This window comes from Daldinia childiae, assembly GCF_008694065.1.
Source record: "Daldinia childiae strain JS-1345 chromosome Unknown Scaffold19, whole genome shotgun sequence".
NCBI lineage: Eukaryota > Fungi > Ascomycota > Sordariomycetes > Xylariales > Hypoxylaceae > Daldinia > Daldinia childiae.
In genome coordinates, this window is record NW_022984660.1 from 194,201 (window position 1) to 220,676 (window position 26,476).

At 43.6% G+C, this 26,476-nt stretch overlaps 7 protein-coding genes across 7 annotated transcripts; 5 read left to right on the top strand and 2 right to left on the bottom strand.

Moving 5' to 3' along the window:
• Positions 1–358: 358 nt before the first annotated feature.
• GL218_09419 (Monocarboxylate transporter 12) lies at positions 359–1,630 on the top strand (the record flags this gene model as incomplete). Its single annotated transcript, XM_033586254.1, has 1 exon — positions 359–1,630. One exon carries the CDS (start codon positions 359–361, stop codon positions 1,628–1,630), a length of 1,272 nt encoding a protein of 423 aa, XP_033439633.1.
• Positions 1,631–3,830: 2,200 nt separating this feature from the next.
• Positions 3,831–5,046, top strand: GL218_09420 (Endochitinase 33; the record flags this gene model as incomplete). The annotated part of the gene is made up of 4 exons (XM_033586255.1): positions 3,831–3,933; positions 3,991–4,047; positions 4,105–4,118; positions 4,180–5,046. 4 exons carry the CDS (start codon positions 3,831–3,833, stop codon positions 5,044–5,046), a joined length of 1,041 nt encoding a protein of 346 aa, XP_033439668.1.
• Positions 5,047–5,936: 890 nt separating this feature from the next.
• GL218_09421 (Formylmethionine deformylase-like protein) lies at positions 5,937–7,928 on the top strand (the record flags this gene model as incomplete). The annotated part of the gene is made up of 2 exons (XM_033586256.1): positions 5,937–6,409; positions 6,488–7,928. 2 exons carry the CDS (start codon positions 5,937–5,939, stop codon positions 7,926–7,928), a joined length of 1,914 nt encoding a protein of 637 aa, XP_033439667.1.
• Positions 7,929–8,245: 317 nt separating this feature from the next.
• GL218_09422 (uncharacterized protein) lies at positions 8,246–9,088 on the top strand (the record flags this gene model as incomplete). Its single annotated transcript, XM_033586257.1, has 2 exons — positions 8,246–8,536; positions 8,597–9,088. 2 exons carry the CDS (start codon positions 8,246–8,248, stop codon positions 9,086–9,088), a joined length of 783 nt encoding a protein of 260 aa, XP_033439670.1.
• Positions 9,089–11,541: 2,453 nt separating this feature from the next.
• Positions 11,542–11,826, bottom strand: GL218_09423 (uncharacterized protein; the record flags this gene model as incomplete). Its single annotated transcript, XM_033586258.1, has 1 exon — positions 11,542–11,826. One exon carries the CDS (start codon positions 11,824–11,826, stop codon positions 11,542–11,544), a length of 285 nt encoding a protein of 94 aa, XP_033439669.1.
• A 4,708-nt stretch (positions 11,827–16,534) lies between these two features.
• On the top strand, positions 16,535–17,392 carry GL218_09424 (putative arabinan endo-alpha-l-arabinosidase a protein; the record flags this gene model as incomplete). Its single annotated transcript, XM_033586259.1, has 1 exon — positions 16,535–17,392. The coding sequence occupies one exon, from the start codon at positions 16,535–16,537 to the stop codon at positions 17,390–17,392; it is 858 nt and encodes a 285-aa protein (XP_033439671.1).
• A 7,969-nt stretch (positions 17,393–25,361) lies between these two features.
• Positions 25,362–26,464, bottom strand: GL218_09427 (Short-chain dehydrogenase TIC 32, chloroplastic; the record flags this gene model as incomplete). Its single annotated transcript, XM_033586260.1, has 2 exons — positions 25,362–25,485; positions 25,551–26,464. The coding sequence occupies 2 exons, from the start codon at positions 26,462–26,464 to the stop codon at positions 25,362–25,364; spliced, it is 1,038 nt and encodes a 345-aa protein (XP_033439672.1).
• Between the last annotated feature and the right edge of the window lie 12 nt (positions 26,465–26,476).

Here is a 26,476-nt window from a genome sequence, read left to right on the forward strand (position 1 = left end):
AGAACATGAGCCGCTCCTGCTTGTCAATATGTCTTCTATCGAGCTTTCCGATTTATCCTCTACAAGGGATGAGCAACTAGTTGGGTTGGCAAATCATGGGTCAAGTCCAGAACCTGAAGAAGCCCCTACCATATTACAGCCAATCCACCATGAGACTTCCAACCGGTATGCAAGTTACCTACTATTCCTTTGTCAATATTTCTAAATTCAGTTATGGAACCTACCTGCGGTAGCAAGGCTCTTATTTCACTCGTCCCAATTTCGGGCATGTATCTGAGTATAATATTTATTATATTTAGACCGCAAAGGTTAACTTGAAAATAGAAAATCGATGATAATAGTTGCATCCTCGTTCACGATGGTATTCACCTGTTGTGGGCTCAACTTCGCCTTCGGTGTATTCCAAGAACTTTACGACGGGATGGCACGGCAGCCCAATACTCCTTTTACTGGCGCGACTCCTGCGCTTATTGACCTTATTGGAACAATATCCATCTCAGTGATGACCATAATTGCGCCGTTCTCAGTAGCCTGGGCTAAGCGTTTCTCCCCGCGTTGGATTTCGTTCGTCGGCGGCTTCATATTTGGATTCTCACTCATTTTGGCCAGTTTCGGAACTAGGCTTTGGCATTTCGAACTCACGCAGGGTTTGCTTCTTGGTATAGGTACCTCTATGCCGTATATGGTTGCCGTGACGGTGGCGCCCGTTTGGTTCACGTCACGCCGGGGTCTTGCTATGGGCATTATTCTAGCCGGGACTGGTGTCGGAGGTCTCGTATGGGCACCGGTGATTAAGGTGCTTATTGATTCTGTTGGTTTCCGAAATTCGCTTCGTGTATCCGGAGTTGTATCATTCGTCTTGGTTGCCCTATCCAGCGCCGCCATGAGCTGGGAGCCTCAGACGCTCGCGCGCATCAATGCTGAGAATGCTTCGCGTACGGGTCGTCTTCAAGGTATCTTAAACGTGCCGCTGGTGGACTGGCGCGTAGCAAAGACGCGGAAATTCGCCGCTCAGGGACTAGGTGCTATCCTCCAAGCTGCTGCCTATTATACTCCTGTCTTCTTCTTCGCCTCGTATGCTGGTACTCTTGGATATAGTGCCACTGCTGGAGCAAATTTTATCGCGCTTAGCAACGCATGTAATGCGATAGGCAAGATCGTCATCGGCTACTTCGCTGACCGCTTGGGCCGTCTCAATACTCTCTTCCTAACCACATTCATCAGTGCAGCCATCACACTGAGTTTCTGGGTTCCTTCAGCCGTCTATGGTTCCACGGATGATTCCCGCAACCTCTTTATCAGTTTCACCGTCTTGTATGGTCTCTTCGCTGGTGCGTACGTTTCATTGTTCCCTGCCAGTCTCATCGAGATCTTCGGTATACAGAATTTTGCCTCCGTCAATGGTGTGCTTTATATGGTTCGTGGCCTAGCTACGTTAATTGGTACACCAGTTGGCGGCGCCCTGATTCGGAGCAGTACCGAGAGTGCAGCTTTCGCGCCGCATGGCTATGTTAACATGGCAATACTCGTCGGAGTATTGCTCTTTGCTGCTAGTATCGCGGTGTTTTGGATTCGCGTTGAGGCGATGGTAGGACCTAGCGGACAATGGCATCCAAAGTGGAGGATGTAAGAATTACAGCCCCCAAGGTTAGATGAACACTAGTATTATTGATATCTGTCACATGCTTTGTAGAATACATTACTATTTACCTAGAAGTTAGGTAAGTATATCGAAGTGTCAAGTGTCCTGAATTAACTTTGATATCCTATATTAAAACATGTTGAATACCTCCTTTCTACGCGCGAGTCAACTTACACTGGCACAAGAGTTCGTCGCCCCTATGTCATACCAAAGGCTTTCAATCTTATATTATAACTTTACTTAACTAGATTATATTCTGGAACACGTTATGCATAGGTTCAGATATGATTTTGTTGTTCTTTTCCTAAAGAGTCTTACTGGCTACCTTAGACACCTGTTACGGACGTCCTTAGTCAGTAATGGTATCCGAGTATATACCTCTTAGATAACCATGTGATTCTAAACGGAATCTATAGTTGGAACGTATCAAACCTTCGTACTAATAACCAATATCACGTAAAATTTGACATCTTACAAACATTTCACGTCGTCGGCCTCGGGGATAGAACTAGTTGAGTCTACGACCTTGATAACAAACGTGCACCTGATCGCTATGGCATTATAAATGCCTAACATTTCTTACCATACTATCACACACTGACTTCAGAAACGAGCAGCCCGACAGGAAGGATGGGGAGTAAAGTCACTCAGCTTGCGTCGGGATACTACTGGCATGGTATGTGACGACTGGTTGACAGATAGTGCATGTGGTTGAGCAGTTATCTAAGCGATGGGAGGTTGCCTCAGGGTTGGAGGTATCTCTCAGGAGTTATCTTACGTGCATACTTCTTACTCCTCGGCGCCATAGTCTAGTATATAAAGAGGAAGTAGTAGTATGGCTTGTCGTAGGTGGTGTTGATACTATCGCTATAGTAACGTTGCAATGTTAGATTAGGAGCTTGAGATTTTTCCATCTTATTATTAGCATGCGGGAGTTGAGTCTGGGGTATGGTGAAGATTTGGGGTTATCTACGGCAATAAGTTATCCAGATAGACGCCTGTGTCAAGGGAATGTTGCATGGAATGTGAGCCTGGTTATATCTCAGATGACTTCGGTGTCCTGTCCTGGAGATCTTGCGAAAGTGAGCATTAAGCTTAACTTGCTCAGCTTGAAATCAGATTATGCTACAAGGAAGCTTGTCAAAAGACATGTCAATGTTGCAATGACGCGCTTTAGCCCTTGTCAACCCCCCCTTTAAGAGCTTGCATGGTCTTGTTAAAAATCTACCTTCTCATTCGTGAACTCCGAACCCCTAATCCCGAAAAGGAAGCTGTTCATGTCAGGGACTATCACACTACAGGACCTGCTGCAAGTCAATTGTTTCTAGGTAAAGATAATAAAACTTGACCTTATCGCTCCTGTGATGTAGCTAGCAGTGGTACAAATCAAACAGAATCATAATGTGATATTTACACGTTCAATACTCTTGGCTGGGGCTGCGGCGCATGTCTTAGGTGGATATAGCGGGTGCAACCGTGGGACGTGGGACGTGGGATAGGATTCCTAGAGCCGGCTAGGGACTCATTAGAGATCTAAGCTCAGTATATACCTATGTAGTTCAGCCCTAGCTAATTTCCCACTGGGGTTTCTGCCTGCATATGTATTGTATAGGATATTGTATAGGATAAATTCCTCTTCGACAGGTACTGATACCATGTTCCTCCGAGAAATGGTCCGTAGATGAATCCCTGCCGATCTATCTCATCGTCTACTTGCCTCCTCGTGCGATTAGAGTAGACCGCGTGCATTCGGCGGCTCCATCACCTGCTTGAACTGGTGCAGTCGTTGGTTGTAGTGTAATTTCCGCAGGTCAACTTACAGTCGACCCACCAATACTGGCTGGATGACGCGTGCGGTGGTTCCGATCTCTCTGGGGTAACCATTAAGGCAACTGGTGTCTAAGTAAATATCCTAGCATACAACAACAGCGTGTCATGGGCTTGGTTGCACGGGTTTAGTTGCCATCTCATGGCAAGTCGATGACTACTGGCTTGTAACATTCAGACGGTCATCTAGGCATCGGCGACGGGTAGACGGATCTTAGGGAATGTGAACGAGGAATGTGAAATAATAACTATATATACGGGTATGTGCGTCTCTTCAACTAATCTAAAATACCCCTTTCCCATACCAGTCCTCTTCTGTTCGGTACCTAGTTAGAGCCTCAAGTCAAGCCACATATCAAACATGGTCTCTTCCACGCTGACTCTGGCATCCTTGGCCAGCATTCTCCCATCCGCCCTCGCGGGATTCAACAGTGGTGCTCAGAGCAATGTTGCTGTATATTGGGGTATAGTCATACGATGATACGAAACGCGGTTGATATGATGTTAACGCATTACGACAGGTCAAAACTCTTACGGCCAAGCAAGCTCCCAGCAACGCTTAGCTGAGTACTGCACAAGTAAGCCCACCTCACCCTTCTATACGGCCTTATCTTTGCTAACTTGGATTGCTATAGATGATCAGATCAATGTATGGAGTTCGGACTTTCTTAAACCGGAGATCAAATATACTTACTATGTTTTTTTCGTAGATCATTCCGATATCTTTCATGAATGGCATTAAGACTCCGATCACGAACTTTGCCAACGCTGGAGATAACTGCACGGCATATGCAGGTACCCAACTCTTAAATTGCCCGCAGCTGGAAGAGGATATCAAGACATGCCAGTCTCAGGGAAAGACTATCCTCCTGTCCATCGGGGGAGCGACATACACTGAAGGTGGTTTCTCAGACTCTTCGTCAGCTGAGAGCGCGGCTCAGTCTGTATGGGATCTGTTCGGTTCAGACACGAGCAAGCCTAACAGACCATTCCTCTCTGCCGTCGTCGATGGTTTCGATTTTGACTTCGAATCTACGACTCAGAACTTCGTACCATTCGCTTCCAAGCTGCGTTCGCTCATGGATGCCGATAGTAGCAAGACCTACTACCTCTCCGCGGCGCCTCAATGCCCATACCCAGACGCCGCGATGAACGACATGCTGAATGGAGCGATTCCGTTCGATTTCATCATGATCCAGTTCTACAACAACTACTGCGGTGTTTCATCCTTTACACCGGGATCAACGACCCAGAACAACTTCAACTTCCAAACTTGGGATGACTGGGCTAAGAACACCAGCAAGAACAAGGACGTTAAAGTCTTCATCGGTGTACCAGCTAACACGGGAGCCGGTGGTGGTTACCAACCCGCCTCCGCATTGGCCCCAATCATCCAGTACTCGAAGCAATTCTCAAGCTTCGGCGGTGTGATGATGTGGGATATGTCACAACTGTACCAGAACTCGGGATTCCTCGACTCTGTCTATGGTTCGCTCACCGGATCTGGGGCCGCTAAGGCGAAAGCTCCTACAACCTTGGTAACTAAGTCTAAGGCTGCACCGACCCCTGTCGCTTAAAATAGGTTGTGAGTATACCCCCCTGTGATTATCTGTAAAGCGAGCTGAGTCTCGCTTCAGCTAGTCTGTCTACTAACGTGAAACGTAGGTGCCAAGAGTAAGACTATCGCGACCTGACCACATATTAACCGCCAGTCATTGTGGATTAGGTATCAAGATCAAGTAGTGACAGCATAGGGATGGCTGTATCGTTCGTTACATTTGCCTTCTTCGAAATTCGTGTATATAGTTACCGCTTCGTATGATGTATATAGTCTTTTATAGCTTGAAGCATGTATATAACTCGTATATATTTGGTGGGGTATTCTCGCCAACTCATATTATATTATTTCGCCATCTCTATGTAGAATTTTGCTTCGATGTTCCTGAAAATGGAGTATTGCATGGGCCGATGGGTCGACAGCAGGGTTTAAATTTCTAGCCCCCAATATCTAAAACGTTCTGCTGGTCTAATTGGGTGATTGATTTGCGCTACGATGGGTAGCGTTGCTATTACGACGTTGAATATGCGCCTAGGTATGTCAACTTAGGTATAATAGTCGCCGAGCCGCAGTCTGTATTTATGTATATGCTTGAGCCGATACAAAATCAATCAACAAATCGAGTTTTCGACTTGTTTCTTAATTTCTTAATGAGGTCCGACAGCATCATAGAAATATATTACATGAATTTTATTTCAAATTATCTATAAATTAATTTTTAGCAAACTTATGGCTAACCAGCAACATGGCGTTACCCCTGAATATGGCTTTAATAATCATCCCTTGGGCCACGCCGACCAATACACACAATATACAGAATACAGTCACAGCTATACTGCAGATGCTTATAATAACTACTACTACATAACAGCAAATCCCGACATACCAAAAGCAACTCAACCATCCGAGATGAATTCTAAAGGAGAATATAGCTATAATCATTTGCAGCCATCGAAAGATGCAGTTGGAAATGGGGTACAAGTTCAAACTCGATTACTGGACAGCTCTGAACTACAAAATACCACCGACATAAGATTGCAAGATCCTTTACTAGCGATAGCTTGCTTCGTTGGGGGAATTCTAGCCGCAGTAGGCCACCACTTATATTACCAGAGGCTAAATGATACGCCTGTGACCTCTGAGAATCTACAGGTGTGGTCGATTAGAATCGGTACGGGACTTGCTCTCCTCACCAGATGCGGGCTAGTCGCAGCGATAGGGATTGCTGTTGTCCAACAGACCTGGTTATCATTGAGGAAAAGAGCTATGTCGATTGGTGGTATTGATAGTATGTTCGATATCATGGGAAACCCATGGTCGTTCTTTAACACAGACTTTTTGATACATGCGAAGCGCCTCGCGGTTCTTGCTGCTATCGCATGGTGAGTTCATAATCTTTATTAAGACTCAGCTTCGTAATTGAAGTATTTATCTAACTGCTTATTTCTTATTCATCATAGGTTGCTTCCCATCATCACAATTGTGACGCCGGCGACTCTGTCTGTTGTGTCGCGAATGACTCACGATACTGTCGCTACCAGGGTTCCGTATTATAACTTTTCGAATACTGATGGTTGGGGAACGTATGGAGGGTTTGGATATATTTCCGGAGCAGCGCCTGAGATGGCACGCTTATTTACGAGGACTTATATATCGAATAGTCCCATACCTCAGACGCCCCCCTTTGCCAATGCATCGTACGACTTCAATTTCTGGGCCCCATCTTATAAATGCTCGAACGCCAGCGATATTATTAGGACGAGGAATAATCGTACTTGGGACCTTGATTATTATAATTATACGAATTTCGAAGAGGCTTTTAATGCGGAAATCGCCAACCCGATCTCCGCGAGCTCCACGACTAATTCTTCCAGCATCTCGCCACCATTAATATATAAAAGTACTGCTCCTAGTAGGATGAATAATATGATCCTCATCGGTGCCAATGGCCACAACGAGCTTCGGGGTAATATCGATCATAACTATCTGGTCTGTCAACTTTACAACACTTCATATGACATAACCATGCGCTTCGACAACGGAGTTCAGTCTATACACGAGAAATCCATTGCGCATGTAAATTCCCAAGAATGGGATAATGAACGTGGGCGTTTATCTGTGGTATTGGCTAACGGCCTCTGTGCTCCTGATCCTGCTGCAAATAACGCCACGATTTGTCCGACTTATTATATGGTGCACTATCTTTTCACGCGCTTCCTAACTGGCCTGGCACGGATTAATGCGGGAGGGGAATTGATATTTCAGTCGGATGGTTTTGAGGGCAATATCGTCGAGGCTGGAGAAGCTCCCTTTTTCCAGTCGGGATTGAGAGACTGTCCCGAAATCTGGAATTCTACAGACTACCAGAGTGCTTCCGGTGGCCCGCTCGCATTCCAATCGCTCAATAGATGCCCAGGAGGAACACTCGGAACAGCGATCGAAAGTCTCTCCAGAAACTTTACGTACAGCCTCCTGACTTACAGCAACTGGCGAAATTTTACGACCGAGGTACCGATAACCGTATCAATGCCGAAGAACTTCTTTTATTATAACAGTGTCACTCTCCTGATTACATATTCGTCCGCCGTTGTGGTCACGCTGCTTTGTATATGCGTGGGGTTCGCCGCATTGTTAAGCAACGGTTATACTAGTAGCACGGCCTTCTCCGCGGTACTTCTGACGACTAGAAACCCTGATCTCGATAGGCTGTCTACAGATAATACTCTTGGAGCAAAGCCTCTGCCGCATCCTATTCGCGACACCAAGCTTCGTTTTGGTATATTGAGAACCGAGGGATCGGAACCACAGGCTGGTTTTGGCCTGGATGGTACAGTAACACCGCTAGAGAATATGGCATCAGTAATACTCCGAAAGAAAGGAGCTGAGAGAACTGTTGATTAGAGGATAGACATATTGGAAGAAATATTTGACTTCCTAAAAGTAGTAATGAGAGACGAGGGCTGAATAAGCCCCGTTGATTAAAGCCCCTTGGAAATTGCTTCTTTCTCGGATATAAGCACCGTGTAATATATTATTATTTAACTGTATATCTCAATGACGCAAGGGAAAGCCATGGCTTAGTGGGGTATGAGACAAGCACGACATATGTTAGGAGGTAGGTTAGAGCCTCGGTATTTCAATAGATATAGGCCATATACATGCTCCCATAGCTGGTTCTAACTTGACTACCTACCTCCCAAGTTACCTAAAGTATAGTAATGTCGTCTCTTCACCACGTTCTCCTACTCGGCGGTAGCGGCAAGGTTGCCCAGCTACTAACGCCCTTACTTCTCCAGCGATCATGGAATGTCACTAGCATTATCCACGACCCCGCGCGGGTCGCAAGCCTGGAGAAGCTTGGACAAGGCCAGAAAGGGAACCTAAACGTTCTAGTCCGCAGCTTGGAGGAAGTCACAAACGAAGCTCAGGCTAAGAGCATCATAGATGAAGTGAAGCCAGACTATGTGGTGTGGAGTGCTGGTGCAGCGGGCAAAGGAGGGCCAGAGAGGGTATTAAAACTACTTGACTTTAAGTCTCTAGTTATATCATCGTTGCTAACTCTTCATTAGACATTCAAGATTGACCGTGACGCTGCAATTCATTTCATCCGCGCATCAGCCGCCACAGCATCAATCACCAAGTTTGTCATGATTTCATACCTTGGGTCCCGGTTAAAGAAGGCACCATGGTGGTCTGAAGAGGTTTGGCAGGATTGTCTAAAAACGAATAACGGCGTATTGAAAACATACTACCAAGCTAAGATAGCAGCCGACCAGGTATTCTACGAGGAAGGGAAGAAGAGGAAAGACTTCGCCGCGATCAATCTTCGCCCAGGCATATTAACATCAGAACCAGCGGGTAAGGTTAAGCTTGGGAAGCTCCCCGTCTCGGGTACTGCAAGCCGCGCGTCTGTCGCGCAGTTAACTGCGCTACTACTCGACGCCCCCAACGTCAAGAGCGGCTGGCTTGACCTTATTGACGGTGATGAGGATCCAGAGGTTGTTGTCAAGAAGTGTGTCGAGGAGGGAGTAGACGCTGCTGAAGGCGAACCGTTTTACTAAAAAGTGGCAGTTCGTATTTAATACAGCCTAGAACTTCGCAGCACTAAAAGGCCATCAATGATAGTAATAAGTGCCTAAGTCAAAAAGGCAGGAAAATCAAGAGTCACTCTATAGCTAACGACTTTAAAAGGAATACATGATTGAAGGCTATTGTGAAGAAATATGATAATAACGCAATCAGTCGCAGTACCAAGCCTGTTGACCTAGTGAGGTTTATACCGCCACGGGGAATTAAAATTCAATTACTACCACCATAACTTATAAGCCCACGAAATTGAGATGCCATACTAACTATATTCGACCTTACTGCCAAACTACAGCATATCCGCACCAGGCGGTTTTATTTGTGCGCTGCGCATCCTTTCCTCCAAGCGACAGTAAGGACAGTGCCAAGCATGACAACATTCAGCGTCGTAAGACCCGCAAGGAACTGTATCTCAGAAGCCATCGTAATAGTAGAAATAGATTCCATGATGAGATCAACCAGTAATCTTACCTTTTTTGCTATTTCTTGTCCTATAGTAGCTTCTGAGTTCCTGAGTATTTTATTTACAGTATAACGCGAATCCAAATTCCCCTAAAACTAATCCTAATCTTCCTATATCTCTCTTATGACATTTGGTGGCGGCGGGTTTAAATATAAGGAATACTAGCGCGAAGGCGAGGAATTACTATAGCTGACCTAAGAGGGCTTCTTAAAGAGGAACTGGACGCAATGAATTCTTTATCACTGCGAACAAAGGCTCTTTTATAGTGGAGTTAAGGTTATTATAAGTGTCCCTTAATAATCTATTGTTATTATTTTTACGACAATAGGGGAATAATGATTAGTTATCCTATAGCAATAGTATGAACATATTGTCAAGAGACCGCCGGGAAATTCGAATATCCCTATCATGTTGAGAAATTTAAAATAGTACGAAGCGTAACACACACACTGAAGAGTTCTGTGGCTGTGAGTTTATTCTGACACTTAAGAACGTGACCGATACCGTAGGGAAGTTGAAGTCTACGTGCTGCAAAACAAGGTGCTAATAATATAGCATGTTATATTTACTTAAGTTAAAGAAACTCGTTATTTGGATAGACACACAATCTAGGAGCAATACGCTAACATGTCAAGCCGGTAGGATAGTATGGGCAATAGCGGAGCGAAATGTTAACATTTATTAGATGAACCAGAACATATTAGAGAAACCATAGGAACATTCAAAATTACAACTCTCATTAACAATATAAACGATGGGAACAGTGTGATAAATAATTTTATTTTTACGCCAAGTTATAAGCCTATCTACCCGAAACCATGGGTTACCTTCTTCCACCAAATGTAAAGGTGATTTGGAATGATGCTAAAATGGACTTCCTAACAAATCATACACCTAGGTACCTAAGATGTGGCCGAAGATATAAAGAAGGTCCATAACTTAAGCGGTGAAGAATCGTGCGCTCTTACCGGTGTCTCTCATTTCAAGACCTACCGGGGTACCACAAGTCAAAGAATCGTCGTGGACTTGAATAACATCCCAATCGTTAAGCTCAACTTCACTATGCTGAGTACCGTGACATTCGTCGATTGAGCACTCGCAAATCAGTTTCGTTCCGTCCATGCGGCAATGGTTACACGAACCACTGAACCCGCCATTTGATACGTGGTTTAGCGAGCCCAAGTAGTTGGCGAAGCATAAATTGAGATCAAGTTGGAAATCTGCGCGAGATCCATATCCGGGCTGGACGCAATTGGCATGGAGAACATGCCCTTCCGTCAAGTGGATATCAGTACAGTCTGACTTGCTAAGGGTGGTCTTGTAGATGTCGGCCACTTCAAATGCCGAGACGATGGCGAGGAGAGGCACAATTGCCAGAGTGGAGGCGAAATTTGTCTTCATGATTGCCACGATAATATATAATATTCGGTATTGGTTGCTGGAAAACTTTTAGTTATTGGTGTTGTTGTATGGGGTTTAACATCCCACAAAATATGTTGGTCGAAGTGGAAGACGAGGTTTTTATATCAATGGTATTGTGATGATCCAAGATTAATCGCAAGTGACCATGCTTCTTTTTGACTAGGAGTCAAAGAGTGAATCGAACTTTGCCCTTGTAGACCATTTGACAATAACAGAGCGACCTCATGGCCAATGGATTCAATGAAAAGACGACACAGATTCATTGTCTAGTGGTGTCGAATATTCCTTTCTCAGCAGCCAAGGACGTGATTTGACAAGGCCGATGTCTTTCTCTAGATTATATTCACCGGCAAATATAATCAGGGATAAACAGATTGTTAAAATCTAACAAGCGCTCGTCGTGACTTTCTGTCTATTACCTCTGGAAGACTGGGACGAGCGCAGCTGCGCCGCTTGCATGCCGGCACATGCTGGCTTGGCATTGAATATACCGAAATGGAATTCCAAGTATTTTGAAGTAGTCGAAACTGTTGAGAATTGTCTTCAACCCTTATTCTGTTCCGTTATTATCGCGTCTAATGTGGTTCTCTTAGGTAGTGTTTTCGGCTCATGACCTAAAACAAGTCGGTCGAATAGAAACCACGACGTAACCAGTAAAATAGGCATAGCAACCATAAGCTGAGTATATTTTCTAGCGGCTCGCTTGTATTCGGGACTCGAGGGATTCACTCGGGTAGGTGTTGGTAAAATAGGTCTCGGCGGGGGTTGCGCTCGTTGCGCAGTTGGTTGAGGGCCGGCAGCGCGTTTGGGGCTGGGAGTCGTCGCCATGTTGGAGAATTGGAGTATAGTGATATTGGTATTGAAGAGGAAATATGTCTCATTCGGTGGTTATCGAGCCGTGGTAAAAAAAGGAAGCCGTCTTTATCAACTTAATCTTGTAAGTGTCGAATATAAAAAAAACAGCCCACTAAGAAGGTCCAATAATATTTAGATTTACTTAGGTACCCAGAAAGGCGTCAAAAAAGGTGGCGCTTCCTACCAAAATATACCAAAAACACTCTAACTTCTAACGGCTATAATTCAGCCAATTTAAGACTAGACTAATTATGAAATATACTGTTCGATAGCCCTGATAATAACCTATTTTACAATATTTTTTATTCAGTCTAGAATTGGGGAATAAGCCCTTAAATAAAGGTGGTTTTTCATTAATATTTAATACTTTATAATAATAATATAACTTATGATTATATACCAATCCAAGCTAATATAAATAGTAAAAAAAATACCCAATTATTATTTCATAACTTAATTTTATTATAATAATTCTTTCAATTTTTAAAAAGTAGGTTTAGGTGTAAAATGACTTTTTGAAATATAATATTTTCGTATGTGTTGGTAGCGGGTGCGCCACCTTTTTTGACGCCCTTCTGGTACCTAAGGTAATTATGACTATACCACGTGATGATATAAGTGATAACGAAATATCACTTTATCTAATAAGACTATTATCTTAGGTAATCAGACTATGATATCTTAGCGGGAATGTCTTAACCTTAAAGTACGTACTTTTAACAAAACATATAACATTTCTATATCATCACTAGTAAGATAGATAAATATTCCCATTCGCTTTATCCTACTCCATATTCTGACACCTTTTGAAGGTATTCTTCTAATTTAGCTACGACCATTAGGTAAACCCTCTTTGCAAGTTCCCTGACCCAAGCAACGGTTTGCAACTGAGCCGTCTTCCGCAAACGTCAACCACGCCCTATTCGTACATATATCAGTATAATAGAATAGGAGGTACCTATGCAACAACTTTATTCTAGTAACTTACGACACGGGCAAAGCTGGTGGAGGCGCGAATGGCCCTTGGTACCAACAGCAATACCAACCAAGGCCTGGTAAAGTCTCATTGGTGTATGTAGCGTCGATGTCTGAGCATAATTCTGATCCTAAGAACTTCCGCTGGAGGCAAAGGTCGGTCTCAGGGGGGTCTGCTTGAGGTGCAGGAGTCGAAGTCGCAAGTGCGATGATAGCAGCGAGAGTTGCGATGGTAGGAACACGCATCTTGGAAGCCTTCGAGATGAATAGATATAGGCACGTCTAATCAACTAAGAGTGTTTGGTGTGGTAAAACAATCGTATTTAATGTTTTAATCGCAGGCTTGTCGAGGCTTTATATACACGAGTATACGGGAACTTCTAGCCAGAACAAGTTATCAGCTTCCTATTAATTGCAAGCCAAGACCGGCTCGGCAAGTAGCAGCGCTTGTGGAGTGGTGCTATCATCTTCTATAGCATCCCCTCAAAATCTCGTATTGAAGACTTAATGCAACTCGACCCTTGCCCATGGCCTGGCCTGCCATACGTTTTCGCAACAATTAAGGAGACTTGACCGCCAAAACGAACCGACACCCTGATATCTCTATGTTAATTCTATGACAATAGATATCATTGGAGTGATAAAGTTATCCGGGCTCCAAAGAAAGCCTAAGGGGCCATGATATCTCAATCAGGAAGCTATAATTCCGGATAAATTTATACGAACATGTTCACCTCCTCGAATTTATACATATGGCCTTATCATGCTAAGTACGTCGACATCCCAAATACCAGGCTTCATACACAGCCTCCCATCTACCCATTCATTCTACGGCTGTCTTGGCGTAGAAGATATCATCAGGGTCGCACTTCTGCTTGATAGCTAGACCTCCTTATAATGTGCACCGTAAAATGTAGTTTCGAAGCCAACTTCGCTAGGATAGCCGCCCCCAGAGCGTATACTCCTGTTAATTTACCTAAATAATCACAATTCGTATTAGGAATAATGAGGCGAATATTATGGTGGCTATCAAACCGAGTAGTAGTTCGTAAATTAGAAGTAGATGTAGCACTGATTGCATATTCGCCATGGTATCTAAGGCTGCACGGATAATCTGAGTCTGAAAAGGGGTTACAACTGTTGTTGATAAATTGATAGGCTATGAGCGATGACGGCGAGGCTAGGTGTGTTTCGGGGAAGAACCACGCATCGCACAACGCATCATACTTCCTTTAATTATGTTCATTGGTCTCATTTAGAGAAGAGTGATGATAAGGAGCCGCAATAGGTGTGTTAGCAACTAGTTTCCCTCGAACTGTCTGATTTAATCGGTTTTAATCATCTCCACTTGGCCACGAAGGATCACCGAGGATAAACTGACATTGACCAACGGTAACTATAAGGTCAATCAAGGAGATGATATCAATAGACCAGTGGGCGGTCATGATAGGTACTATGGGAAGAGTTACAAAGAGACAGGGGTAATTCAGTCAGTTGGAACACTAATACGATACTAAATATAGCTTTTTAACAGCTTCGATACCTTGCGTTAAAAGGTCTTAACTAGAAAGAGTTAATAACGCGGCAATATTACTACACCAAGGATGATTGTCATTGTGTATACTAAAGCTGGGATCCACACTATGTAGAGGGCGAGAGCCGATTTATATTTGGATAACTGGTAATTAAACGTGAACGTAGAATATTCATAAAAGAAAAAGCTGTTCGTAAGGTACCTCTTAATAACAAGAAACACTGAAAAGGAGCTATTATTCAGCCTCAATATCCCCAATATTTCTAGGTGCGTCAGCAAAAACGTATTTCGCAAGGACGTCTCCAGGAACATGATGGTTTTGGCTATAACAGCACCTCAACATTATCCCTCGAGGATGACGAAGGGGGACTTAACGAAGATATTGCTATAAGAAGGTTAACCTACCTAGCATGGCAAGGGTTAGTCTCTGGATATAGCTCACGGGTACTGGCTAACCAGGAGGATAAGATTCCAGCATATTGTAGAATATATTTAAACTACGATGCGAGATCTTCGGCAATAGTTATCAAACCGCATCAACAATGTGTTTAATGACAATAAGGGGACTATCATTCTCTACAGGGGTATTACAATTGAATTTATCTTGAAAATCTAAGAATCCCATGTTCGCCCCCCTATATTAGGTAGTTAAAGGAAGCTTTAGGAGAGATGAGGCAGCTTAAACCCTCCAGGCACTAGTCTTTGAAATACTGCCTCTGGATCATATTTATGCTGCACCTCTCTCAACTTTCTTACATTGTCTTCCCCATAATGTTCAATAACTTGTTGATCAAAGCTTGCGTCGTTCATGAAAAGGTAGCGAAGGTATTTACCCTGAGCCTTTGCGACTGCTTCGACCTCGTTAGTCAAACTGCGTATACCGTTGTGCGCGATTTCGTCGTCTTCTGGGAACCACCAGCCAATGTCTGTATGGAACCAAGTTTGCGCTACCGGATCCAATCCTAAGGCATTCCCGCCATGAAGTTTTCCGGCCTCTACAGCGCTAGCGGAAATGCCTTGCAGAGTAAAGATCCCAGTCCCAGCAGTTAATTCTTTTAGTTCGTCTACTATGGAAGATGTAGAGAATATCTCTGTTATGGACTTATACAATGACTGGGTCGGCTGGAAGCTTGTGGTAGTCCATTCAATCCTGCAATTATTATTAGCCATAGATTAAATGCATTCCACTTTCAAGCATACCGCGGGATTGATGGGATAGGGTATTCGCTTATCAAGTTATGAATTGTCCTAAGACTAGTCGTATCAAGGATTGTATTCCAATTTTCGTCAAGTCGTAGAAAGGGGGCGAATGCAGCAGGAGCTTCTTCAGGCTTTAGGTATGTGAGACCAATGACAACCCCGAATGTCGTGTTAGTCACATATGCATTGATGTTAAATTAAAGTTAACCATTATAGGGACTGCGGTCTGCACCTTGTTTTCTAGATTTAACAGTTCAAGGCATTTCACGTAAGAGGTACCTTGTAATGGGTGCTATTCGTCCACACATAAAGTTATCTAGAAGTTGCGTAGTAGCAAGGTGTTTTAGTCGGAGTTTACTGAGATATGTAAATATCTGAAGTACCTTAAGTAGGTACCTAGGTACCTACCTAACTTGTTAGTGTACCCGCACGTCCCCTTCTGTTTTATTCATAACTAACAACCAACAATTAACAACCAACAAAACAATCGGCATAATGCCATACTCATAGAAAATTATTTCCTTCATCTCTCTTCTTATAGAAACTCCCATTTTGATCTAGAAAATATATCTGCGAGTCACTGTTATAATAATGGGTGAAACAATCCATCTACAGGGCACGCCTGTCGCGCCTCGGAAGAATCGCGTAGTTAAGGCCAATAATAAAACACCTGCAGCTAGATACAACACTCAGATGGTGCAGAGAATTATAAAAACTCTAAAGAAAGATCCTGAAGCCGATCTGGTTGCCATCATAGGGAAAGATTATGCCGAGAAGCGAGATCGACTCCAGAATATTAATAGTAAGAGTTCTTCCTGCTCATCGCACGGATACCTAGTAGCTTACACTCAAACAGCGAGACTCGGAAGCACTACCAAGAAGCCAACCGTCGCTAATCTCTCCCTTGGCGACACACGATTGCTTCTCGACCAAGACGCAGCGGCTACAATTCTTTCACCATTTTCGGATAATATGCGTCTTCTCCTCCCCGACGCGGACGCCGATAATTTTATGTGCTCTGTCATTCAACTCTTGTCCCGAGCCGAAGTCCTCTTTCAAAGTAATTGGGGATGTTCTACTATGGTTTTGCGAGTCTCCGATGACATCGTTACCAAGATCTCACGGCGCGCGGACGGCACTGATGAATATACTACTTTGCAGTACCTTGAAGCACATCTACCAAGCTTTCCTGCCCCTAGACCACATGGGATGATTGAATTGAAACATCTCTATCTCATGTTCATGACCTATATCCCCGGTTTAGACCTCGAGAAAGCATGGCCACAGTTAAGTGTAGCCCAAAAACAAGACATCAGCAGTCAGCTCGACGCCTTGTTCTCTGAATTGCGATCACTTCCGTGCCCAGAGAATAGTCCACTTGGTGGCGTTCAAGGGGAACCATGTAAGGATGCCAGACAAGGTCTACGTGTAGCCTCTACCCCAATCACGAGTATAAAGGAATTTGAAGATTTCGTCTTTTCCGGTTCCAGATCTGCAACCCCAGTCTATTTGGACTTTTTGCGAGGGCTCTGTCCACCAAGTCCGAACAAGTCCGTCTTTACCCATGGAGACGTCCGACCAGCAAATATTGTGGTCAATTCTGACGATTCAGGCAAGTGGCAAGTTACTGGTATCATCGACTGGGAGCGCAGCGGCTTCTATCCGGAGTACTGGGAGTCCATTAAAATGACAAACTGCTTGTACGCCGGTGAAGACTGGGACTGGTACAAGTATCTTCCTGGATGCTTACACCCAAAAAATCACGCACAACGCTGGCTATTAGATAAGGTGTGGGACCCCATGGTGGCTTCGATAGAAACATCCTCATGAATCAATTCAATATACATCTTACCTAGACCTCGTTATAACTATTCATTAGCGGTCTCAAATTCGGTTTTCTGTCGAGCGATTTAAAAAATGGGCCGGTATCGAACGCTTTTGTTTCTTAGATCACTCATGCCTAATTATTGCTATGTCAACACAACTATGTTTAATATGGCTTAGTCATCGCGAAGTAAAAGATATCAATTAGTCCCACTATTCACGATGAGGTCAAATATTCGGTTCGTCTCAAGGTAGGATCATCCACTCTAACTAATTCTAACCTAAGTTAGTCCAATAGATACTTATAAGTTTTACTCCAATTTTGTGATAAGGACTCGAGTGTCAAAGACTTAAATAAGGCTCTTTGCAACCTTGCCGCTGTGGTTAATGCCCCTTCTAGGGGTAATCGGTAATGTGGATCACCATGCCTTTAAGCAGACGGGACATATTAGCTAGGTATGCAATCCAGCAACACTCTACGATTCCTGTGACTTGGTCGATTTGTAACGGTTCCATGGCAGTATATTGACCTAACAGTCTCTGGTCGTGGATATGAAATTTGTAAATACCTATGTAATCAAGATTGCTAATAAATGGTCTAAGAACGAAAATTGCAAATAACAACAGATTTAACCAAACTAATGTAAACCAAATCAACGATCCTCTCACACCGCCTGCCCTTCAAATACGAACTGTTCGCCCCTATCTAAACAATATAGGAAATATCAAACATACGAGTTAATCAGACAGGTCAAAACGATAAAAGTTCCACAAAAACGGATCAGGATCAGCAAATCGCTGTGGTGTTACACACGACTCCGTCTACGACTCTTCAGAATCGTAGACGAACTCGTCTGAGAGGAATTGGCTTCTTGACGGTTCCTCTTCTTCCTCCTCTTCCTCAACATCCTCATCTTGCTGCTGGCCCCCGAAGTCTTGCCCATAGAATTGACCGAGCGCTACGTTTGCAGCATCGTATTCTTCCTGGGTAACAACCCCAGCTTCGTAGATCTGATTGTATACATCCATAACATAGTCCTGGCAGTTCCACGATAACGTTCGTTGATCCGCTGGCGTGGTATTAACGTTTCTAATAGCCTCTTCGATATATACAAAATAATCACTAGGAACGGTGCCCATAGGGATCAAATCTTGAAGTCTAACCGAGCTTCGCGGATTCCTAGCCAAGTAATTTGGCTGATATGGCCCATCAACTGCTGCTTGGACGACTTCGTAAATATGCCAGGCTTGGTCCTCAGATACGGCGTTGTGGTCGTAGAGAACGAAAGACCAATGATAGTAGCTCCCATCTCCGGGCAAATAGATTGCAGCATAAATAGTCAAATAAGTCTGTTCAACCTTCTCACTGGACTGAGATTTGTTGTCGTTCTTCCTGTCCCGCTTATCATCCCTTTTCTCGCCTTTCTTACTAGATCTCCCAGTATCCTTGCTCGGTTTCTTTGAAGAACCCGAGCGGCTTGATTTGCTGGATCTGGAGAACATCTTGCTTTTAACCAGTGAGAGACTTTCAAAGTCTATGAAGATAGGCTTGAAAGATAGAGAGTAAAAGCTAGTATAGCCAAGTATATAAAATAAATTGAAGAAAGTATTCAAGATAGCTATATAGGCCGATCCAGACGTGTAATGCTCGTAATAGATCGGAGATGTCAAGTAAGACTACGGTTGATGATTGAGTGATGATGGCTTATTAAAAGTTCTGTTCATCAACGTAGATGATCTTGACTTTATAGTTTTCATACGCAAGATAATTACATAGTACTAGACATCTAGACCAACAGCATCCAAGGCGGAGCCTCTTCACATGTTTCACTTCTTTCTGTGTCAATGATGATGATCATGATGGCTACCATCGCTTCGGCGGCAAAATAAGATGTTGGAAAAATTTTATCATGTCGACAGTCCGTCAACAGACCTTCTTGTCACGAGGTGGAACCAAACAGCATGGAAACAACTTCGTTGTTCCGCAAGGAACTCTAACTACCTAAAAGGTTCTACGTCTATATACTGAAAATGTTCTTTGTTCTAGATGTCTCATCTAGAATCCTGACACTTCTATCGTGACATTCTATACATGGAAAAACTAGGATCAGGTGAGTATAGTGATGCTAGCATAGCAGTGCGAGTCCAGCTATGGGGCTACTTCTCAGCCTTCAAAATAGCCGCCAAAGTACCACAAGGTTGACATCGATATATTCTTTCCCTCGTCTTCTTGATTAGCCTCGTGGCAGGGGTCAAGAAGGCCAGGGAGGATTCAAAGACACTAAGACTGTTGGTTGTTCCCGGGCTACACAACGTTAACTTTCCAGGTGAGCATACTTGACTTACACTCGATGTTTGCGCACGTAGCTATAAGTACAAAACTGAGAGCTACCTAGGTAGGTAGGTAGGTGAGTATTCAAGTATAAGACATCAAGGATTGAACCGAAATTCTAATGTCACTGAAAGGCTTGGTTATACGTCTAGAACGTTGTTAACGCTAATAGCAACTCTAAAATTTGAGAGACAGGTACCTATCTAGGTGCCTACCTAAGTATATAGGCAAGCAGCTGTATGGCGGTTGTTGGTAGATGGGGGAAAAAATCATAAACCACTCTCTCCCTACAGTGGCGCTTATCGCGCCCTTGATTCATGCACGCGCTCTAATCGTTTCTCTTTATCATTCGAATCGAGCTGTTGGGAGTAAAAGGATTCTGCCTCCGGTCCGGTGTCCATCCGGTCGGTACTGGTCTGATTGGCCGATGTAGAGTTATAGCCGACAACAGCGGCTACCTTAGGCTAGACACCGTTTTCTTAAAGTTATTTCTAACTTTGCTGTCGCTTCCACATGTTTGCTCTTGCTTACAATGTCATAATCTTTTGGTTATTAAAACAGGTATAAGAGCGGGACTAGTGTTGGATAGCTTGCTTGTTTACCTCTTAACTGTCAGTTGGCACGACGGAATAACTTTGCATGGTTAGTTTATTAAAAAGTAGAAACTAGGTAATCTAAGACTAATATGGATTGATTGTGTCGGACTAGTAAACTTATATCTGGACTAGGCTAACCGCTGGTTGGCGATGGCAACCAACACCGAAGACTAAGCGCCGACAATGAACATCAAGGCACAAAACTTCCTAAGGCTGGTAGCCGAGTTTGATGTGATTTTGAGTCTAGAATACTCAGTCAAATATACGATTTAGGGTGAAAGCTTAGAAGGATAGAAATGACTAACACTTGTTGTATTGCAGCATGGTTTGTAGAGAACTGGGTTACTGAGTGGCTATTTGGGGTACAGGTGAGATAATCGAGGCACAGAGAGCCTCTAGTATTCTCAGCTTGGAGACGGTTCATGATATTATAAGTATTTGAATGATTCTTTCCGCCCAGCATAGTTGAATCTGTTCCCAATATATATACCCAGCTCATCTTCATACACGAAAGACAAGTCGATATTCCTGTTTATCTAAATCCTACACCTCTCAATCATTCCGCTGCTTGAGTGGAAACCAGCTCCCAGAGATCTCCTCAAACTTACCTATATATAAGATTCTCTCGAGTTCGTTGCAATCTCTTCTCTTACCAGCAAAGATGCCGCTTAGTGATCGTACTCGACTTGGTGAGTTAACTTGATATGAAGCAATCTAGACAAACGATTAATTAGCATAGTTGCAAATATCAGTTTGCTATCTTACATTGCAGCAGTAGGCATCATCTGCTTTACTGGTATGTTCCTAGAGGTTATACTTATCTAAGATACACTGGCTGATCTGATTTAGTTCTCACGTTGACAGGCTGTATATCAAACTCCCCGGGAATCTCAGACATCTTCACCGTCGCCATCAAATCCGCCACTTCTCCAAGGGTGGAGCTACGAATTGGGTACTTTAGTATGATTTATGACTACAATAGGTATATAAATCACATATCTTCTCCTAGGGATCTGTTCTCTGTCTGATGGGACTACCATGTGTCTTTCTACTGTTAGTCGCGATGAGAACTCAATCTCCGAGAGCCTAGACCTCGTTGTTCCAAATCTGGGAAGCAACAATGTCCTAGGCATTAATAACTCGGTTGATGTCGCATTACAATTGCAGTCGAAGATACTACTCAGTCCCTTGCCGGCTGCAGGAATATTATTCTTCGCAGGGCTAATTTGCGTGTTCATGTGCAAGCGGCATTTGAGGTCGGAGAATGATAATGCACAAGGTCGTCGCCGCAAGTTTCAATCCATTGGATCTTTCCTCATTACGTGGAGTCTAGTTTTATCTACTGCGTCGGCGCTTTCCGCAACTGTCACCCTCGGCACCCTGAATTTTGTGTCAACTTCACTAGGGACTGCGAATTTCACGTTCATGCCGGGCAAAGCTCTGGTAGCTTTGGAGTGGGCAAATGTTGCATTTACTATTCTTTTCCAGTACTCCGTACAGCACATCATGAAGAAGGAAGATGAAGACGATGGCGACGATGAAGATAGTGGTAGCAGAGCCAAGGATGCCCCGACGGCGATACCACGGCCACAACCAGCAGCTGCACGACCCGGTGGACTTCCTGGTGGACTTCCAGGGCCGCGTCCTGCGGGAGCTTCACGACTCCCGCCGCTAAGGCGATGATTGCATGAACTGGGTTGCTGACCTAGTGGCTGGCACGGCCGTTTTTTCACCAGACTTGCTAGCAACGGGGGGCGCTATGGTTTTGTTTTAGGTAGTGTTTCGACTGAAGTTCTTGATAGATAAAATAAGGTCGATGTTCTCCATGTTTGAATTAAATAGCATAAAGCTTAGTTTAGCCCAGGCATCTATAAATAAGGAGCTGACTGTATCTAGTACGTATCGGACGCTTTCACCATAATTTCCATTTGAATTATTGCTCGTTCAGTCTCGTCGGACAGGTTGAACGTATAATAAGGTAGTTAATATATCTACTCTTCTCTTATTTTATTAGTACCGCCACAATTTGAACAGCCAATCAGAAACTTGGAAACTTCCCCAGACTTTTCAACTCTTTTCACTGCAGTTCAATCGCTATAAGGCCAAAACACATGCAATTGGTATCGAAAGGTCATGCAAAATGCGCTCTATCTAACGATACTAATTATTAAACTTTTTATATATAACAATAACGTTGTTTAATTGATTGAATAGATGATTCTTGGCACGTGCGCGACCTGTGGCTTTACGTGGCGTACAATCTCGAACGCTATTTATAGGGATTACATAATAAAGGTGTAAGATCAATTCTTTCCCCGTACGCGCTCGCGCGGACGGGCAACGCAGCTAGTATATCTAAAGATGAACACTCATCATTTATAAATGAATAACCCATCATATATTGCATTTTATTAACGATTGATAACTGAAAGATCTTGCTTGATTTCGGTTGATTCTGAGTAGAACATTTGGCTGTAGGTGTTGGTGCTGAGAAGCCTCCGTCTTTAGATTTAGGTAGGTAGGTAGTGTTCAACAATAGATCATTTAATTGCATAAGAATTAAAACTAAAACATATTTTTTTTACTACATATTAACACTCAACATACCTTAGGTACACATCTAAATGTCTAGATGACACATGTTGGATAATAGATTATTGATTGAATAAACTCCAATGATACAATTCTTTTTTTCTTTTTTTTACAAACACTCATCATAGATGAGTGTTTGGATGACACGTGATCGAAGTTCACGTGTGAGATGTACTTAGGCACATCTCACAGATATAAGGGAGGGTCGGATTCATTCCGCAAATCAAATTCAATCCCGATAATCTGGATTAAGTAAGGACGTAAGGTAGGTACCTAGGTAGGCAGCTGTGTCGGACCGAAGCACCAGCATAACATCCCCCCAGCCATAATAAAGCTATGAAGCCCGCCCTTTGAACAACTTATTGTTTCCAGGTAACAACTGTAATATAGAATCAATGCACCATACACCTCGAGGTCAAGATGTTCACCAGCTTCGGCCCATCTTCGACTCAATATGAGAATGTGATGTTAAAAAATGACATTGATCTAAATTCTAGGCAGAGAGGCGCTACAAATGATGGTAAAGTGGCCAAGACAAGTAGCGACATTGCTAAGCCTAGTAGCCAGGATGTTCGAGACCATTTGACCATTAATACAGCTATTTTTGCGCCTTTAGAGGGAAACTATCTCCACTGGTCGCTCGCCGTTTATGATTGCGACGCTCCGGAGGTGGACGCTTGGCATATCTGGGAAGTTGCCCAAGAGCAACCCTTCGCGCCATATAAGGCAAATTATATCCGCGCTGATCCAACCCGCGAGACAAGGTTTCGATACTTAATCAGAATGGGTTCTGTGCCTCGTGTTCGCCTGGATGAAATCCAAGCCGCTGTCCAGGCTGCCGACGCCGCGGAGGAAGAGCGAGCCGCCCAGTGGAATTGTCAGGATTACGTCTTCGACGTGTGGGAGAACATCTGGAGATATGGACTCGTTACCGAAGAGGCGCATTATGCCGCACGTGAACTGCTCGACTACTATGGTCCGGGAGCTAGTGGGCCCGAAGAGGAGGAAAATGAAAACGAGGCCGAAGAGGAAAGAAAGAGCGATGAAGAAGCTGAAAAACCCCGTCGGGTTTTATCGGAGGAGTTTATTTATGATTCGGACGAGTAAATATTGATTTATACTCTGAACAATAGCCTTTCCACTGAATATATCTTTTCTTCCAGTTAGCACGACACTACTTAACAACTCACTACTTTCCAGGCTAGCTTTCATCGATGAAAGCTTCTGTGAGGTCTGCATTAGTAATTAGTATAAAGCAGGTAAAGAAGCCCCAATCAAAGCGACCATCGGCTCTACAACCGAGGGAACACAGAAAGTTCTTCCGTATATCTCGGCATTCAGTAGTTGTACTCTATAGTCTATTAGCAACATCATCATAACATCATCATACTAATTAACGATAGTAATTATTACATTCTAAGCTCCTCAGCTTATGGTCCCAAGTCTTTGTTACTTGAACAGCAAGCTTGTATGCTGCTGTAATGATATAAATACCCAAAGTAAAACCATCAAGTTACTGAAGGCGCTTAGTGATGTTTGATAAGACTTACTCTGTTCCAAAATCAAGCATGATGATGAGACGAAGACTCATAGATATAATAGGAGAATAGATACTCGCACCGAGGCTGGCATAGCAGGGTAAATGAATAGTGCGGCGATGATTCCCTAGTGACCAATTAGAAAGGACAGGCTCATTACAAAGGAGTTCAAGCATACCTGGTACCATCTTCTGTACTCGCTAACAGTTATGTCCCACAGCGGCTTGCCAATTCCTACGTTCAAATTTATGTATCCTGCCAAAATGACCCGTCCGGTATAAAGGACCTCTTCATTAATGAGATTTCATTTCAGTAGCTGAGATCATTCTTACAGTTGCTAGGATAATCGCATAATCATCTGGCCCCAAGGCCTTGGACGTGAATCTGGTACCTAAGCGGATAAGGACGACAAGAGTACCTAAGTGATAATATCTAACACTATAGATGATACAGTAATGTAGTACACCTTACGGGTGTCATTAACTGTTGTAGAGCTTGCTTAACCTATTACAGATCAATAGTATACATGAAGTTGGTGTCCTAAGTACGGATCATCTTTTCTCTCAATCATGATTTGGTAGCCTCCTAATCAGGTTATTGGGTGATATACGTGGCGTAATCACACAATATGTTTTATAAAGCTTTGTAGGATCTTTAGTGTTACATGCATTGCAAAAAGGGGGATACAGAGTGCGTTACTATTACTTGCAGTGGGAAAAGAAAATCACGAAAGCGTAAATTTATGTTAGATTATCTAGGAGGTACATATGCACCTTAGTTCTTGATAGTAAGAAAGGGCAAGCAAAAAAAGTAACAGAATTCCACCCATAAGTCTTAGCTACAAGTATAGGTCAATGAGATGGAATAAACATCCTCCTATGTTCCAATCACACTTGGCCTCCTATTGTCCTATCTACCTACCCACTACTAATCTCTTTGAGAATGTCTTTAACCCCAGCAAATGAAAACTCTTGAAGTGTTTCCTTCCATAAGATATTCCGTAACTGTTCACCCTTGGGTGTGTAGACAATCGGTGCCATCCTAAGTGTCCATATATACGTTAGAGATGTGCGTCGTCCGAGGAGACATTCTATAGTGTTACTTACGGTTTTAACTCCTGAAGTCCAAGATACTGCCCGTGTGTTTCTTCGCCATGCTTCACAGCAGCATCAACTATCATACGAGCACCGACTGCTGAAGTATAACCAATTCGTCGCCGGAAGACCTCTGCGATTTTCCCCTGGAGTGAGCGAGACGTATCGCGACTGATTCCTGAATCATAAACCATCATTGGTGTTGCCGTATTGATCACGGCAACAGAAGAAGGTACATGCTTAGCTAGTTCGACCAAGAATAGTTGTCCCAATAGTTTTGATACAAAAGTGCGGTTCAACATGTCCACTTTACCGGGTTTATCAAAAGAAGGCAGTAAGGGCTCTTGATTGCTCTCATCTAATTTGGCCCAAGCAGCTGTATCAGACGATGTAATAGTGATACGACCTGGTTGTTGTGCCGTTAACCCCTTTGACTTAATCACCGGAAGGAGTAAAACGGTCAATAGAGCTGTTGATAGATAGTTGGTTTGTATGGTCTCCTCGTGGCCTGTGTTCGGATTAATCTTCACTTCTGTTGTCATAATACCTGCGTTGAGAATCACGATATGTAGGTGCTCGAGGCCTTTAGCTCGCTCTACAAAGGAGCGAATTGAGTCATACGAGGCATAATCCAGCTCCCAGACCTCGATGGTCCCCTGGTCCAAGTTCCTGCTCTCTGATAGCTCAGCAGCTGTAGCTTGGCCTTTGGAGACATTTCGGACGGCGAGAATAAGTTTTGTCAGTCCCAAGTCTAAAAGTTGACGGCCACACTCGCGACCAATCCCGATATTCGATCCTGTCACGATAGCCGTTTTCCCACTAAGATCGACCCCGCGAACCTGGGCTGGTGTTTGGGTAAGTTGACGATAGAAGTAATTCAGTATACTTCCCTCCTTCTCAGGAGAAACGTCGAAAGTTGCAGACATATTAGGACCCTA